The sequence below is a fragment of the Sphaerodactylus townsendi genome, linkage group LG01, assembly GCF_021028975.2.
Source record: "Sphaerodactylus townsendi isolate TG3544 linkage group LG01, MPM_Stown_v2.3, whole genome shotgun sequence".
NCBI classification, from domain to species: domain Eukaryota; kingdom Metazoa; phylum Chordata; class Lepidosauria; order Squamata; family Sphaerodactylidae; genus Sphaerodactylus; species Sphaerodactylus townsendi.
In genome coordinates this window covers 90,534,033-90,552,270 of record NC_059425.1, presented here as the reverse complement: position 1 = coordinate 90,552,270, position 18,238 = coordinate 90,534,033, and the positions used below count along the sequence as shown (strand labels likewise).

The window sequence follows — 18,238 nt, the reverse complement described above, 5'->3', positions numbered from 1 at the left end:
CAAAGAGTTTTCTCTGCAAATGCTTTTTGCTGCTGGGTGTGTGTGTGTTAAGTAATGTCAATTGCCTAACGCCTTTGCCAATTGGAAACTTCTGTTTCACCATATTCTGTGCTAACAGTAGCCTCTTGTTCAGAGTACAGGTTGCGCATCAGAGCAATCAAATCCTGTGGCACATTTGTAGCTGAATAATTATCCCCATCATCATGATCTCAAATGTCCTAACAAATAAGGCTTAGGCTGATGTGAAATTCTGATAATGAAACATACTGCTTTTTATTTAAATGGTACCAAGGTCAAATTAGTGTCATCTTCTTGAGGACCAATATGGTAACTACTAGTTATAAAAGGTACTTCAAATCTAAGGCTAAGTCACATTTTCATCTTCCTATTGCTATTTGTACCCTTGTAACTCTACACAATGGCCAGCACTTGTTTCTCATTCATACTCTTTCCATCAGTTATTTTTGATTTGATTTGATTTGGTATACTTCAGTGGAAAAGAGTATAGCCGTAAAGCCCATTGTGCAAACAAATACAATGGGATCTAGAAAACTGTTGGGGAGGATGCTCATGAGCTTCTTGCTTGCTGGGATGGGCCACTGGCTTGGTAATGAGAGCCTCGCTGCTGACAGTGTCCTTCCTTCTTTCCTTTGTCCTCAATTCCTCTCTGGTAGTGGAGAGATCTGACCACACTCCCCATCTCTTCCCCTGTTTGCTGGCCCCAGGTGCTTTCCCCAGCTAAGGGGGCTTTTAGAAGGGCATGTGAGTGGGGCTGAGGCTTTGTTTATGAGAGCTGCATTTCTTGAAGGTGAGGAGGGAAGGTGTATCAGTGGCAACTGTGTTGTTAAAGCAAAGGACTGTGGGAGGTGTAGTCCAGTTGGCCACTCTTTGCTCAGGAAACAGCACCCTCTGAACTACATCTCCCAGAGTCTTTCGCTTTCAAGAGTTTTGGGGAACACAGCTTGCCTTTTATGTAGTAGGATACTGGTTTCGCAGTTGTAGATGGTAAAAAATATTAGAGAGTGTTGCAGGTTTTAACTTTAAATCTCTCAAATTTGGATTGTGATGAGGTTTCTGTCTTTTCTGAAAAGGCATGGTAAGAATTTTAGAAACGGTGTTTCAATTTTCATTACAGTCTAAGTAGAAGAAGGGATGACATGTATTTTTTTATTTATAATCTCATTTACACATTCTAGTGATTCTTGTTTATTTATTTTCAAAAATAACTAGAGTGATTCTTAAAGTTATTCAAAGACAATTTCGAGTGATCTTAGGCTAAGATACAAGGTTTTCACTAAGACTTGTAGTAAATTCACTTATGTCTTCTCTTCAGTGAGGAGATTGGGTACCTGAACAGAATTATAATTGAAGAGATTGATCATTCCTCTTACAGCCTTATGCTTTACTGGTAAATATATTCCTTTTAAGAGTTTGAAGAAGAGTTTGGATTTATATCCCCCCCTTTCTCTCCTGCAGGAGACTCAAAGGGGCTTACAATCTCCTTGCCCTTCCCCCCTCACAACAAACACCCTGTGAGGTGGGTGGGGCTGAGAGAGCTCAGAAGAGCTGTGACTAGCCCAAGGTCACCCAGCTGGCGTGTGTGGGAGTGTACAGGCTAATCTGAATTCCCCAGATAAGCCTCCACAGCTCAGGCGGCAGAGCTGGGAATCAAACCCGGTTCCTCCAGATTAGATACATGAGCTCTTAATCTCTTACGCCACTGCTTTTTGTTTCCATATGCATATTTTAAACAATATCACCCTACCCAAAAGTGGGATTAACTCCATTAACAGGAGATCTCGTTTTTCTGACTTTGTACTGCCTCTCTATAATTATCACTGAGTGCAGGTAATTGGCGGAGTACTAATCAGTTATTTTTTAAAAGATTGAAAAGTTTTATTTATTATAGTCCAGCAACATGGGCAACCCTTATGTGCTGTATGGTGTCTGGATAACATAAACTACAATCCCTTGCCTGATAATAAAGAACTGTGTTAAGAAACAAGAGGATTGAAAACAGTGGAGCTGAGCTTTGATGGATACTTCCATGCGGTCCAAGCCTATTTCCACCAGTTTGTTCAATTCAGCTTACTCCAAAGTGTGCGTAACACTGCAGACCTTGTCAAGATACAGTGCAGGGTGGGGGAAAACCCTTCAATTAAAGAGACATTTCAAGAAGAAAGATGATCTGATAACCAGAGGCGGCAGTTTTGTGATTTAATGGGTCAGAAAGGCAGAAAGAAGGAAAAGCCTCCTCCAGAAGATGCTCAGTGCAATCCTAAGAACACAGTAAATCCCCACTAAATACATTCAAGTCAGATTTTGGCTAGAACTGCTTAGAATTGCTCTCTTTGAAGACTACTACTACATGGCAATAGATTTTTTGCCTTCAGTGAAACTTCTTATCTTACTCTTGATAAAATGGTTATTTTAAGCAATACAATGCTGTTCTGATCATGAGAAACAAACAAGTCCTTTACACTGCAGTGTAAACAAGTATAAAAATAAATCATAGAGCTTTCTACACTGTAGGGAAGTAATTACTTTCAAAACTCTATATTTTAAAGCTACTTCCTAGTTAATCTTGTGTTATTTCATTCTCTTCCAGGTTAATAAAAATCAATTTATTATTTGGCATAAAAGCTCTATGGCATTATTTCATATATCTGCTTCTTTCCACATAACACTATTGCCCACATAATCAGAGTAAAATAATTTTTCTTCAGGCAAGTTATATTAGGTAAGTGGTTTGAAGTACTGGCACAAGATCTATATCTAACCTTTTGATCATATCTACATGCCATAACCTGAACAGATATAATGAACTGATATAATGATCATTAGAGTATTTGTGAAAAGAGTATTCTGAAAACAATTTTAAAAGCAGCAATGAATTAGATAACTTTAATAATTATATTCACTGTTTTAACAAAGATTGTTCCTGTTCTTTTGATTGTGGTTAATCAATAGGTTGAATTTAGAAGATTGTGCAGTTAGAATGTAGTTGCCACCTGTATCCTTCCAGTCTGCTCAGCAAAGTTGAAAGCTTCCCACCATCCTTCTTCCTATAATTTAAATGACTCTTCTTCTAGTGGAAGAGCATCTTGAGTTGGAAGAGGGCTGTAGCCGATGGCTTCCATCATTCCACTCTGTCATTAAAGTTAAAAGCTGTCCTCCAGTCTGAGGACAGCTTTTAACTTTAATGACAGAGTGGAATGATGGAGGCCATTGGCTTGAATCCTGTCCTACACACACTTAATCAAAATCAAGTCTCTCTGGGGCTTGTTCTGAGTGAATGCAGAGGACTACAGTACAAAAATGTCAACAGCCACCAAACAGATTAATTTGAAAGGATAATTATTTACATGAAAGGAAGACTCCTTTTTTCCTTAAGTTTGCACACAATTTACAATTATATGCAGTAAGAAAAAATCCTTTTGCATATAACTTTTCATTAGGGCAGTCACCTTACATTTGGGGTTATTGTCTTTTGGGGTAAACACAGTTAGAATCATAGAGTTGGAAGAGACTCCAAGGGCCATCAAGTCCAACCCCCTGCAATGCAGGAACACACAATTAAGGCACTCCTGACAGGTGGTCATCCAGCCTTTCTTTAAAAACCTCCCAAGAAGGAGACTCCACCCCACACCAAGGTAGTGCATTCCACTGTCGAACAGCCCTTATTGTCATGAAGTTTTTCCTGACGTTTAGGTGGAATTTCTTTTCCTTCACCTTGAACTCATTACTCTTGGTCCTAGTCTCTGCAGAAAACAAGCTTGTTCCCTCACCAACATGACATCCCTTCAAATATCTAAACATGGCTGTCGTGTCACCTCTTAACCTTCTCTTCACCAAACTAAACATACCCAGCTCCCTAAGACTCTCCTCATAGGGCATGGATTCCAGACCTTTTACCATTTTGGTTGCCCTCCTCTGGATTCATTCCAGCTTGTCAATATCCTTCTTGAATTGCGGTGCCCAGAACTGTGCATAGTATTCCAGGTGAGGTCTAACCAGTGACGTAGGTTTTTATATTTTTATGGGGTGGTTTTGGGGGTGGGGCTCAGGGACATGGCCACACCCACACCTGGGTGTGTGGCCATGCCTCCCCAAGCTCCACCCCCGGCCGGGGAAGGCAGTCTCTTCTGCCCCTCCCTCCGGCTGGGCTCCCAGCCAGCCGCCGTCCCAGCCTCGGAGAGCTGCTTTTATAAGCACTGAGGTGGGGCTTGGGGAGGTATGGCCATGCCCCCAATGGTGGGTGGGGGCATGCCCCACCCCTGAGCCCTGCCCCCCAGCCTCAGTGCTTATAAAAGCAGCTCCCGAGGCTGGGCCGGCTGCCGGCTGGGAGCCCAGCTGGAGGGGGAGCAGGGGCAGAAGAGACTGCCATCCCCGACCGGGAAGCAGGGCCCAGCCAGTGAGTGGGGGGGGGGGCGAGGCCACATCTCCAGGTGGGGGCAGGCAGGGGTGGAACGCTACCCCACCCACAGGTGGAGGGGGGATTTGGACATGTAATGGAGAATTTGAATCCGAGAACCCCCCCTTACCTACGTCCTTGGGTCTAACCAATGCAGAATAGAGAGGTACAATTACATCCCTCGATCTAGACACTATACTCCTATTAATACAGGCCATAATTGCATTGGCTTTCTTGACCACCGCATCAGACTGTTGACTCATGTTCAATTTGTGGTCTACTAAGACTTCCAGATCCCTTTCGCATGTAGTGTTGTCAAGCCAGGTGCCACCCATCCTATATCTGTGCATTTCATTTTTTCTGCCTGAGTATAGTATCTTACATATATCTCTGTTGAAATTCATTTTGTTTGTTTTGGCCCAGCTCTCTAATCTGTCCAGGTCATTTTAAATTCTGACTCTGTCCTCTGGAGTATTAACTACTACTCCTATTTTGATGTCCTCTGCAAACTTGATTACCATGCCCTCTATTTCATTATCCAAGTCACTAATAAAAATATTGTATAGCACTGGGCCCAGGGCAGAACCCTGTGGCACCCCGCTAGTCACTTCTCTCCAAGATGAAGATGAGCTATTGATGAGCACCCTTTGAGTTTGGTCAGTCAACCAATTACAAACCCATCTAATAGTAGCATTGTTTAGTTCAGTTGTTCAGTTTCAATATATTAATGATAATCAAAGACTCTGTATTTCTAAAAGATCCATGAACATTTATCACTTCACAGATTTTTTGGTACTCTGTTCATTCATTCTATTATGAGAAAATAAGAATGATGCCATTAGGAATTGTTCATGTTCTGTATTTTTAGTTATCTACTATTTATGTGACAATTTCAGTTTTGTTTTTGTTGTGTAACTGAGAGATAGATACTTTAATTCTTTTGTTTTAGAAACTAATAGTTACTCCTGTCTTTACAGGTCTCCATTCTTCGTCATGTTTAAACTAAGACGAGTTCGAACTATGCTGCGCATGACAAAACGCAGATTGCAGAGGAGGCTTGGTGTTGATGACATCAGCACAGATGTTTCTTTTTTATATCCCCCTCCAGACGGTGGCTGGGGCTGGGTTGTGGTGCTGGCAGCATTTGTTCATTCTATGTTGATCACTGGCTTCCACAATGCTTTTGGTGTCTACATGTTGACCCTTCTTGAGACTTTTCAGTCTAGCAACTCTCATATTGGTAGGCTATCATCACATTTTAATTAGGATGAGGCTAAGTATGGCTTTCACAGTGTTGTCCTCAGAAGAATTAATAAGAACATAAGAACATAAGAACAAGCCAGCTGGATCAGACCAAAGTCCATCTAGTCCAGCTCTCTGCTACTTGCAGTGGCCCACCAGGTGCCTTTGGGAGCTCACATGTAGGATGTGAACGCAATGGCCTTCTGCGGCTGTTGCTCCCGATCACCTGGTCTGTTAAGGCATTAGCAATCTCAGATCAAAGAAGATCAAGATTGGTAGCCATAAATCGACTTCTCCTCCATCAATCTGTCCAAGCCCCTTTTAAAGCTATCCAGGTTAGTGGCCATCACCACCTCCTGTGGCAGCATATTCCAAACACCAATCACACGTTGCGTGAAGAAGTATTTCCTTTTATTAGTCCTAATTCTTCCCCCCAGCATTTTCAATGAAATGCCCCCTGGTTCTAGTATTGTGAGAAATTGAGAAAAATTTCTCTCTGTCAGCATTTTTCTACCCCCATACATGAATTTTGTAGACTTCCAATCATATCCCCCCTCAGCCCGATCTCCTCTCCAAACTAAGAGGAGTCCCCAAACACTGCAGCCTCTCCCTCCATAGGGAAGGTGCTCCAGTCCCTCAATCATCCTTGTTGCCCTTCTCTGCACTTTTTCTATCTCCTCCAATATCGCTTTTTTTTGAGATCGCGGTGACCAGAACTGGACCACACAATTACTCCAAGTCGCGGTGTTCGCACCACTTGCTTTATATAAGGGGCATGACAATCTTTGCAGTTTTATTATCAATTCCTTTTCTAATGATCCCCAACGCATAGAGTTTGCCTTTTCACAGCTGCCATTGTACATTGAGTTAACATTCCCATGGAACTATCAACTAAGACACCTAAATCCCTTTCCTGGTCTGTGACATGATAGCACTGACCCCTGTAGCGATCGTATGTGAAGTTTGGATTTTTTTGCCCCCTATGTGCATCACTTTACATTTTGTTACATTGAACTGCATTTGCCATTTTCTGCGCCCACTCACCCTAATTTATCAAGGTCCGCTTGGAGCTCTTCGCCAATCCTTTGTGGTTTCCTCCACCCACCCCTACCATAATTTGGTATCATCCTGCCAAACTTGGCCCACCCACACTACCCACCCTACTTCCAGGTCATTTTATGAATGGGTTAAAGAGCACTGGTCCCAGAGCGGATCCTTGGGGACACCACTCCTACATCTCTCCATTGTGAGAACTTCCCATTTACACCCACTCTTTGTTTCCCTGTTTCTCTCAACCAGTTTTTTAATCCATAGGAGGACTTCCCCTCTTATTCCTTCATTGCTGAGTTTTCTCCAACAGTCTCTGGTGAGGAACTTTGTGTCAAAAGCCTTTTGGAAATCCAAGTAGACAATGTCCACCCGGTTCACCCTTGTCCACATGCCTGTTTACACCCCTCAAAGAACTCCTGAAGTATAGTTTGTAAAGACCAGGATTTGCCCCTCTTGCAAAAGCCATGCTGACTCTCTTTCTCAGCAGGTCTTGCTTTTCTACATGTTTTATAATTTTTATCTTTAATGATAGATTCTACTAATTTGCAACCAGGAACAGATGTCAAACTGACTGGCCTGTAATTTCGGGTCCCCTAGATCCTTTCTTAAAGATTGGTGTGACATTGGCCATCTTCAGTCTTCAGGGATGGAGCCTGATTTCAGGGATAGAGGATTGCATATTAAAGGAGTGAAAGGAAGATCAGCAATTTCAGTAGCTTGAGCTCTTTAAGAACTCTTGGGTGAATACGCAATCTGGGCCAGGGGATTTGGTAACATTTAGTTTATCAATGGCTGCTAAGAACTTCTTCCTTGTCTATCACTATCTTAAGCTAGTTCCATGGATTAGCCTCCTAAAAGCTTGGTTCAAGGTGCAGGAGTATGTTCCCTCACCTCCTCTTGGAGTGAAGACAGATGCAAAAAGAATTCATTCAGCTTCTCTGCAATCTCCTGCCATCTTTTAGCACACCCTTTGTTCCTTTATTGTCATCCTAACGGGCCTCACCGCTTCCCTTGCTATGGCTTCCTGCTTTTGATGTACTTGAAGAACTTTGTTTGTTGCTGAATGTCTTGATGATTTCACAGCCATGCGTTCCTCATAATCCTTTTTTGCCTCCCCACTTACAGCTAACTTGCGCTTCTCTTTTGCCACCATTTGTGATTTCCCTCTCATATTCTTCATCCCAATAGCCAAACTGGACTTCCATTTTTCTAAAGAGACATTTTTCTTTTTTTTCTGATGAATTTCCCCAACCTCTCATTACTTGTGTTAACCATGGTGGCTTTCTTTTGGACTGGGTGCTGCCTTTTCCTAACCTGTGGAACACATTTCCGAGCTGAGCTTTTATTACTGTGTTTTAAATAACCTCAAAGCATCCTGGACAGTTTTGACTCTCTTGATTTTCCCTTTCCAGCTTCCTGCGCTATCCCCTCATCTTTGAGAAATTTCCCTTTCTGAAGGCGAATGTCTTAACTTCTACATTAGTAGTTGCCACTTGTTAAGCATGCTGAGATATACTACTGAATCCTGACAACATTGTGGTGGCTGTTCCCTATTGGCTCAACAACACTGACTTCCTGCACCAGGTCCTGCTGGGTCCCACATAGGAATTAGATCTAGGATCACCTCTCCCTGGTTGGTTCACAACAGCCATCTGCTCCTAAACCACAGTCATTTAGCATATCCAGGAATGCACTCTCTCACTTACTATGACCCTGAACATGCATTTTTCCAGTTTATGGGGATAGTTAAAATCACCCATTACCACTACATTTTTGTTTTTGTTGGCCTCTCTAATTTCTTTTTCCATCTCAGAATCCTCTTGTGCACTTTGTGGTCTGGGGGGCGATAATATATTCCCTAATATTAAACTGTCCTTCACACCTGGTGATTGATATCCACGAGTGATTCTGTAGGGGAACCAGCTCCCCTTGCATTGTCTATTTTATGTGATACTATGCTCATAATAGCCTTTGATGTAAAAGGAGCAACTCCACCCCAATGCGCCCTGTCCTGTATCCTTCCTGTAGAGCCTGTAGCCTGAGTATAACAGCATCCCACTTCTGGTTCTCCTCATTCCCACCATGTCTCTGTAATGCCCACTATATCAAAGTCCTCCTTCAAAACTCTGTACTCCTAGCTCTCCCCATTTTTTAGGTCAGAATGCTTCTACTATTAGCATAGAGACACCTGTATACCCTGTCTCTGTATCCTTAACCTGGGATTGATGTGCTTTTACCCTCAAGTCTTTTGTAGACACTATCCCCTTGTCACATGCACATTGCTATGTTCACACCAACTTGTATGTGGTTGATTTAGAAAAACCTCCCTCTCTGTCTGCATCCCCATAGATACTGTATTCCCAAAACCCGGAAGTCACCTCAGCTCCTGTCGGCTTTCCCCAGTGATCCAGTTTAAAAGCTGTGTTCTGCCACCTTTTTTTTTTAATGTTGCTGCGCCAGCAGCCTGGTTCCTCTTTGGATTTAAGATAGAAGCCCGTCCCACAGTTTGTACAGACCTGGCCTTTGTCCCAAAAGGTTCCCCAGTTCCTGACAAATCTGAAACCCTCTGCCTTACACCCTCACCTTTCTCATCCACGCATTGAGACCCTGTATCTCCTCAGCTTGCCTAGTCTCGCCCTCTTGCAACGGGTAGCATTTCTGAGAATGTCACCACCTTGGAGGTCCTGGACTTCAACCTGTTTTCCTAGCAGCCGAGAATTTTAGCTTCCAGAACCTCCTGGGCTACATTTCGCCAATGTCAGTTTGGTGCACAATGTGGACCACAACTGCTGACTCCACCTCCCAGCACTGTCTAAAAGCCTATTTCTAGACGTAAGTGACATCCGCAACCTTTCGCACTCAGGCAGGCGGAAGTCACCATGCGGGTCATCACGCCTCTCACAAACCCAACTCTCTACATTTCTAATGATCCGAATCACCCACTACAAGTGAGCCTCCCCACCTCGGGGTATCCCTCAGTAGCGAGAGGATAGCTGATCCTGCCAGTTAAGGAAGGGATCCCATCTAAGGGGAGCATCTTCCCCACCTCAGACTGGCCCCCTCCTGTCCCCAAGACCTTCATTCTCCATGACATCTGAAGAGATGTCACCTTGGGAGTGGGACCCGGCTGTTAGGTCCCTGAAGCCTCTGTCTGTCACCCTCTCTGCCTCCTTTCAGCTTCTCCAGGTCTGCCACCTTTGGCTTCAAGAGAACGCAGACCACGTTCCTTTCGAGTGCCAGAGGAGCTCATTGCAGCGAGGGCACACTCCACGACTTTCTGTCCTAGTGGCAGATAGTCATACATGTGACACTCAGTGCAAAACACTGGAAAGCCCCCATCCCCCTGCTGGCTTTCTGCCTTCATATCTGATTTGTTAGATATTTAAATATTAAGCTTTTAGTCACTGCCCCCCTGGAGCTATCTGCATGTACTATCTGTCAAATATGTCCTTATTAATTTAAAACAAACAAAAAACAAAAAAAATTAAATTAAAATTGCACGCGCCGTTAGGCGCGCACCGCTGGTTCCAGAGACTGAACTAAAGCCCCACCTCACAGGACAAAAGCCCCACCTCTCAGGACAAAGAGGAACAAGAGATGAACTCTGTTAACCCCTGTTAAGCCCCACCTTCCAGATTCAGCAGCCTTACAAGGAGAAAAAGAGATAACCCCTGTTAAAATACACTGTTTTAAAAGCTGTGGCTTTGAGAAAAGCCCTCCAAAATGAACACCAGCAGGTCACTCTGCTCTTCCTGGCCAAGTCTCTTCTGCTGCTACTCCCTTTCTAAGTCCGTTGGAGTTAATGGGCTTAGAAGGGTATAATGGCTGAAGATTGTTCTATACTACTGAAACTTTATAAAAAGAATTTTACAGCTTAAAATTAATTAAAGCAATTTATGTATATCTGTTTTTTCATAGATATAGTAATTTGCTATAGTGTATTCTATAATAGTTAATTTGATTATATAATATGTGATTCTGGGCTGGAAAATACTTATACAAGTTTGTATTTTATTTTATTTTATTTTTAGCTTGGATTGGATCTGTCAGCTATGCTTTCATTATGATTTTTGGTCCAGTTTCTGGAATACTTCTGCAGAAATACGGAGCCATAAAAGTGGCAATCATTGGAGCTCTGGTTGTCATGTTTGGCCTAATTAGCTCCTCCTATACCTATGATTTACGTGTACTGTTTTTAACTCATGGGATCCTTGTTGGTGTAGGATCAAGCCTGGCTAGCACTCCAGGTAACATAATTTTATTTCTTTACCAGTCAATAGTTCACTAGCCTAAGATGGAGCAAATAAGTTAACCAATGTTCATATTGTCCATTTTTCTGCATGCCAGTTAGTGAAGTACAAAGCCATAATATGCAAATTTTCATTTTATTAGGCTGTTTAGCTCATAGAGGGGATTCACAGTAAAGTGCACCCTTTTATATGTTTGGTGCACGGGCAGATAACAGTAAAATTAAATAACTTTGTAAGACAGACCACTGAATCCTAATGTGATACCATTGAATGATGTTTGGAAAATAGTAGGATGTTGTAGTTTATAAATCCTAGTTTTTAACTTGTTGCAAAACAATTTGGGACTCAAGCATATTCTCTGAATCAGTGGATTCACAGGTGCAAGAATATCACAGTCCTGTAGTAGGAAACTGACTGTTTACATACTAAGGATCTAAAGCCAACCAAAACATTGTTAGATAGCTGGTCTCCTTTTAATTATGTGACAACCATATAATAATTTGTTTCCTGTCACTCTCATCAGCTAAGGTTGGCATGTTCTTATCAGTACAAGAGACTTCTCTACTGGCAGTATATGTATGCCACCTGTTCAAAACCTGCTCAAGGTGGCTTACAACTAAGATACTAAAATAAAACAAATTTATTACAATGGCAAGCCAGTACGCCTGGGCATAAAAAATTAATAAAACACCCAGAATAGTCTAAAATGATATTGGTAGAATAGTTCTTGGGCTTGGAACAGACCATAAAATATCCTTCTTCCTGAATGGTAAGTCCCCTTCACAATAGACCTTGCATAAGGTGACTCTCAAGGGGAAGGAGATAGGCAGATGTTCCAGAGGCAAAGTGCCACCGCTGTCTCTAATTGCCACCCTTAAACCCCAGTAGGCAATGGCACAGAAAGTAGGATTCGGGAGACAGGTTTTAAGTAATGGGCTAGACAGTCAACAGAACATGCTGCTTCTATCTGATTGGTTTGCAACCCAATAAGTAGTCTATATGACACATATAAGGCGGTATATGTGCTGTCTTTTACAATCGGAGCTTGTCACTATGACGTATGCTGTTGCTTTATAGATTTGCTTGTTGTGGCACTGAGTGGGGAAAGGATTGTTGAGAACTGTTTATATCTATTGTTTACTACACTAAAGCCTATAAAATTAAACTACAACTCCCCCTAAAGATGCATCTTAAATACTGCATTCTATTACTCAGGATTGAGAATATTAGGGAAGTAACTGTAACTTTTTCATTGCACAGAACAAACTGCACATGTAAATGCGCACTGAAAAATGGGACAGAGGATCATCCTTTTGCTTCTCTTGAAATATCTTGATTGTGTGTGTATTGTTTAGAATAATCTTTAACAAGTATTTTACTTTTCAGATTATTAGTAAAATAAAAAGTTGGAATGTGTTTAGTTTGCTGGTTTGTATGGCTCTTGGAGTAATTCTGATTTTTGGTGGTGTTGAGATCATAATGTTGACAGTGTGCTCTGATTACAATTGTATCATTATCAAAAAAGGGATTCATAGACTGATAACTTTGCTTTCTACCAGTCTCTTTGTTACAAGCTTCCAACTGGAAGAAAATAACACTGATGTCAAGGCAGGTTCATGAGTAATTTGGACTACTGCTAACAAAAACCATTTAACAAAGATTGATCACTTGTGGGCTTTCAGCCAATTCATAATCCTGTTAAGACAAAGTACTAGGAAAGTAACTTCTTGAGTGGTTCAAAGAGCACTTCTGAACATACGGGATGATTCTTTGAACTTCTTCTGAATGTAGCTATTTGTACTGGAAACCACTGCAAAGTTCTGACTTTTGAAGAGTTATGAAGGATCTTGGTAAGACTTGGCTAAAGACTTTATCTTGGTTAGGGAATCCTTAAATTTTGTTATGCTCTGTTCCCTAGATCCCTACCATTGTGAGGAAGTAAGGTCTTGTGGTTTTAGTGGATTTACTTTGATTTCAGTGTGTTCACACCTAGTTCCCAAGTATTAGTTTTAAATGATGACCCTTAGAATATGCCTCAGATTTGCTTAGTGTCTCTCAGAACCTTTACTGTGAACTTGAAAATGCCTACACGAGTAACCTGTCTTCTTCCACAGAATTGGATTCAGCAATGTATGACTGAAAGCACAAATGTGCTTAGTGCAGTCCCACTTGTGCAACTCAGTACATATACTGCAATATTTGTCAATGACTTTCCTCAAGTAATCACAACTGGAAATTCAAGTTAGGATACACAAAGTTTAACAGCAAAGTGCCAGTCAAATCTTTTTAGTATGTTTAGACTTTCACACAGGTTCCAATGCATGTATTACCTTCTGCTGGATACAAATCAGAATCTTCTTTTTCTATTGATCTTGAAAATAGTACTAGATGGATTTTGAAATGAAACCATTTTCAATTACTGTCTGTTCTTTATAGCACTGATAATGGTAAGCCTTTACTTTACTACAAAGCGCTCATTTGCAACTGGTATAGTGATGGCTGGAGGGGCAACTGGAACTCTTGTGCAGAATATATTGCATCAATACTTAATTCAGGCTCTTGGATGGAGAGTTAGTCTACGTGTGTACAGTGGAATTCTAATAATATGTATCCTTGCTGCATTTTCATACAAGCCTCTTCAAAAACGTATGTAATTTATTGTTTTTGTTATTATTCCCCTTTTGGGCTTGAAGTGATGTACAATAATTATAAAACAATAAAACATTTAAGACAGTTGAATATCTCCTTTACAAAATAGAATTATTTAGCAGCAACTAGTTCCAAATCATCAGAGTTCTGGAGCCTACACATCAGGGGACCATGGCCAGGACAATAATAGCACTGTTAACACAATGATGGCCAAGAACTAACTAAAAGTTGTTAAAAGCTGGAACAAGTCAACTTTTAAGCTAGGTTTTCTCTTGCATTTGTTGTTTTCCTATTGTAGATAAGAAAATCTACAATAGATTTTGTGAAGTTCAAGATGTCCAAATGTGAGAGAAGAGCTTTATGTTCTTGTATAGGAGGAGAGAATTTTGGAAGACTCACATTGTTGTAGAAGAGTAAGGAAAGCTTCACTTGGTCAAAATGTTTACTCTGCATTCATCACTCTTCCCTTATTTGGTCTTTCTATTTTTTAAATATCTTACCAAGACCCCTGTCATATTTCATATTAAGAATCTATAAGTAAGATTGCCTGAGAATTACCAATATAAATATTTGCTTTTTTTCAGGATGGAACTGCATATTACAAAGAACAGAGGGCCACCTCTGCAAAGAGCAGCCCTGTGCTGTTTCCTGTCCTGGGATGTTTTGTGATATCTAGTTCAACTTACACTGTGCCCTAGTGTCATTAAGTGTTTGTCTGCTAGTAACAGCCATGCTGTGAAGCAAGGCAAGAAAATTCATAAGGCATCAGGACTTTAGTTATGTAGAACTGAATTTCACAGTGTGGAATGGGAGGAGCTAATTACTTGGCTGTCATTTTTAGCAACAACCTCATGTTCTTTGTTATTTGAGAATTTCAGGCAGAGGTGTAGCTATAAGGGAGAGGGGGTGTACTTTGCACCCGGCGTGCGCAGGTGGGGGCAGAAAATTGCCCCCACCCCATTCTCACCTTGCTTCACCAGGCCTGGCCCTGCCCCATCAGCCTGGCCCGTTTTCAGTCAGCAGAAAGCTGTTTTCAGCCAGCAGAAGGCTGTTTTCAGTTGACAGAAAAAAGTAAGTGGGGGCTGGGGGCAGGGTTACAGGGGGGTCGGCACCTGGACACCATTTTGCCCTGGGTGCCATTGTCTCCCCCTATGCCCCTGATTTCAGGTGATAATGTGACATCTCAGAAAAGTGTTTTCTCTTGCTTATCAACTTTAAACTGTATTTTGGTGCTCATAATATTTAAGGTCACTCATGGGATTAAATTCTACATACTTAAGCAGCCATTTCTCAGTAAATCAGAATCAACGTGTCCTGGATTTTCTTGAGCACTTTGTTATGCTGGAATTATGTTAAATAGCTGAAATATATTTATAAGTCTGGTTTCTAATTCAGAAGGTGAATTAGAGTAATCACTGGTGTGATTACTTAACTCTCATTTTTGTGTGTGCAAATTTACGATATAAAGTACATAGAAAAATTAAAATATGTTGAAACAGGTGGAGATTCTCGAGAAACTTAGAGGGATTAGGGGGAATCCTGTTGGTAATGGTGCCCAGCTACTCCCGCATTTGATCACTTATTTGCTGGCCCCTCATGCCACTTCTCTTCCTGCCTAGCAAGCTGCTCCCCACTGCTGCTGTGCCTATTGGCTCAGCAGCTATGTGAGGTGGAGCAAACCTCTTGGCTGTCCTCATCTTCTCTCCACTTTATCTTCTTGCAGCATTGCCTTGCTAGTGGTGAAGAACCAGCGGTGGTTCCAGGAGGAATCTCATCCTTCCCCCATCCCTTCACTCTCTAGCCAATCCCTACCCACCTGTTGACATATACCAGCCAGCTGATAGGACTGTTTTGATTGTACAAGTGCAGACAATGCTTCTCTTTGGGGGACAATTTCACCCCTCGACTTTTTTTTAAAAAAAGTTTTCAGATTTTTCTGCAAACCTGAGAATTCTTAACTGTGTTTTCTCTATACAGGGCTTCATTCTATGGATGTAAATATCCATAGATGGGACATGTTAAGAATTATATACATTGATGCTGTAACTAATGGGTGGGATATACATTTACAGAAATAAAACAAATAAATAAACTGTAGATGTGAAATATAGCTGCCACCTCCCATTGCTTTTGGTTAATCTGAAGTGGTTGAATAGGCAACATGACAGCTCCTTATGTCTTGAAATTTCTGAACCTAGGTTGGTGAGAACATGCCAATCACATTAATCCATTCCTCCTCCACAGCCTCGTGGATCCCCACATTTATGTAACATGTTTTGGTATAAGCCTTGGGTAGGCCTCCTACCATCTAATGCCACTTCTCTGCATGAGTTGTGTGCAGGAATATAACTGAGACCACTGACACAGTGCTTAAGTGGATCATGCCAGGGTTCTGAGTTTTGTGCCAGGGTTCTGAGATTTTTTATTCATAGAAGACTCCAAGCGTACAGAGTCTACACTGAACAAGGGGTTTCAAAGATGGACTGGGATTGCACCTGTGATCAGTCTCCTCCTTTGTATGTACCTATCCAGCCTCTTGCTTCCTCATATTGGACAAGACGTGAAACATTCCCCAAAGAGCACTGAGATCAGGAAATAATGACTTACTGGTGGTTCCTACTCTGATTAAGGCTTGGCCTTGATCAGGGCCAGGACTTTTTCAACCCTGGCCCTAGCCTAGAGGAACATTTTGTCTAGTGAGACCAGGGCCCTGCTGGATTTCATGCAATTCCACAGTGTGGGAAAGACAGAGCTGTTCCACCGGGCTTATCATAAGGTTGAGGCAACTGTGGCACCAGCTGGCATCCCCCTCCTCCCTTTCCTTTTTTTGGTTCCCTTTCCCCCTCCTTTTTCTTTCTCGTTCCTTCTTTTTTCTGCCCCCCCACTTATTGGGATGTTGATGTGCTACACCCGAAGGATTGTAATAACTGCCTCTTGAATTTGCTGGAACTGTTGAATTGCTGGAATGTTTGAATGCTGATGTTTCAAAGTTGATTATTTTAATGCTGATAGATTTTTTAATTCATTCTATTTAAATCATGTTGTAAGCTGCCCTGAACCTGAAAGGGGAGGGGTGGCATATTATGACTAATATTTTTTTTTTAAAAAAAAGATATTTGCAGCTGTGTAGGTATGACCATTGTTTCCCTCAAAACTGTGGACTAGGAATCACATAAGTTAGTACTGTTGGAGCTTTTTGTTATCAGAGTTATAATGAGTTAGATCCAGACTAAATGAGCAATTTCCTTTCCATGTATTCCCCCTTCCCACTGCAGACTCCCCTTAAGTCGTTCCCCCAGGAGCAGCACTCTCCCAGACATCACTTGGCTACAGTGGGAGAGGCAGGAAAATTCCAGTTTGCTGATTCAAAATTTAGTCTGGATCTAAATTAGGGATTGCCAAAGTGTGTGGTACCATCTCTTGGGGGTGATAGAATTTTGGGGTGTGGTGGGCAGGCATTTCTGGGTTTGCTGGCTAGGGGAAGGGCTAGTCCTTCCTTCCATGTAGTGACTGGTGAGTTTTAAAGGAAAAACAGCAGCACTCTCTTCGCTGTGAAGTGGGGTTGGGGGGAGCCAAAGCTAAGACCCTCATCACTGCTGCTTTGCAAGACAAAATTCTTTTTGCAGCAGCTATCTCCTTACTGTTCAAACCACGGGCGGGCGGCGGGGGGGGGGGGGCAAGGCAAACAGCCCCTTCATCGTTGCATTGCAAGGCAAGGACTTTTAAAATGGAAAAGCAGCAGCACTCTCCTCACTGTTGTTTTGAATTTGCAGTAGACCTAATACCAGGAAAGAGGTATGTGTGAGGTGGGGGGCACCACGACCATAACCTGGGAGTCAAGGGGACGGAAGCCCAGAAAGTTTGGGAACCACTGATCTAAATTTATATCCCTTATCATGTCTATTGCTTTCTTATATTGAGACCTTATTGATGTTAGCTGTCACATAATGTAAAAATTAGCAGTAATTGTTTACTTTTATTTTTTTAAAGATAGAGCTCATCCTAGTGTTGTTGAGAAGTTTCAGACTTCCCCTTTAAGAGGTTTTATTATGGATTTAAATCTCTGGAAGGATCGTATCTTTGAGGTCTGGGTCTGTTCCCTCGGATTAGCTAAATTTGGATTCTTTATACCTTTTGTGCATATGGTAAGAATGTAGTTGCATGTCTTGATTATCAAAATGAATTCAGTTAGAATTATGGCTTGGTTATCAGTTTATTGTTTTTAGTTTGCTTTAGTAGTGGATGTAATTCTGAACACTTACGTTAAGCATAACAATTAAAAATGTATAAATTTGTCACAGTTTTCAACCAGCAGGTTAAGGTGTTTTCTGCACAGCATAATTACACCGGGATAGATCCGAGATCATACATAATGGGTTGATGTTATCCCGGTTTCTCACTTTGCATAGCTGTCCAGGAATCGAGTTCAAACAGGGATGAAGTACTCCACTTTCTTTTGCACAAGCCCGGTTTAATTGTATTTACAACTGTCGACAGGGTCCCCACTGGGTACTCCCTTCGCTGCTGCCTCCTGGCCATCTGTCTTGACTTCTTCCCCTGTGGCTTGGCTCCCCGCCTCCCCACGGCCTCCACTGATCCAAGCATAGGAGGGAAAGGAGAAGGAGGAAGGTGC

At 41.9% G+C, this 18,238-nt stretch overlaps 1 protein-coding gene across 3 annotated transcripts in view; it reads left to right on the top strand.

Moving 5' to 3' along the window:
- The window catches only part of LOC125427884, a 34,318-nt gene that overhangs the window by 526 nt on the left and 15,554 nt on the right, over positions 1 to 18,238 (top strand). Inside the window, exons 2-5 of one of the 3 annotated variants that reach the window (XM_048487449.1) lie at positions 2,609 to 2,740; positions 5,392 to 5,654; positions 10,738 to 10,953; positions 13,393 to 13,602. In XM_048487449.1, coding sequence (XP_048343406.1) covers positions 5,408 to 5,654; positions 10,738 to 10,953; positions 13,393 to 13,602 — 673 coding nt within the window. In that variant the 5' untranslated portion in view covers positions 2,609 to 2,740; positions 5,392 to 5,407. Of the gene's footprint in view, positions 1 to 2,608; positions 2,741 to 5,391; positions 5,655 to 10,737; positions 10,954 to 13,392; positions 13,603 to 17,652; positions 17,751 to 18,238 lie in introns of those variants that run through there. The other 2 variants (XM_048487457.1, XM_048487465.1) reach the window with 2 other exon arrangements.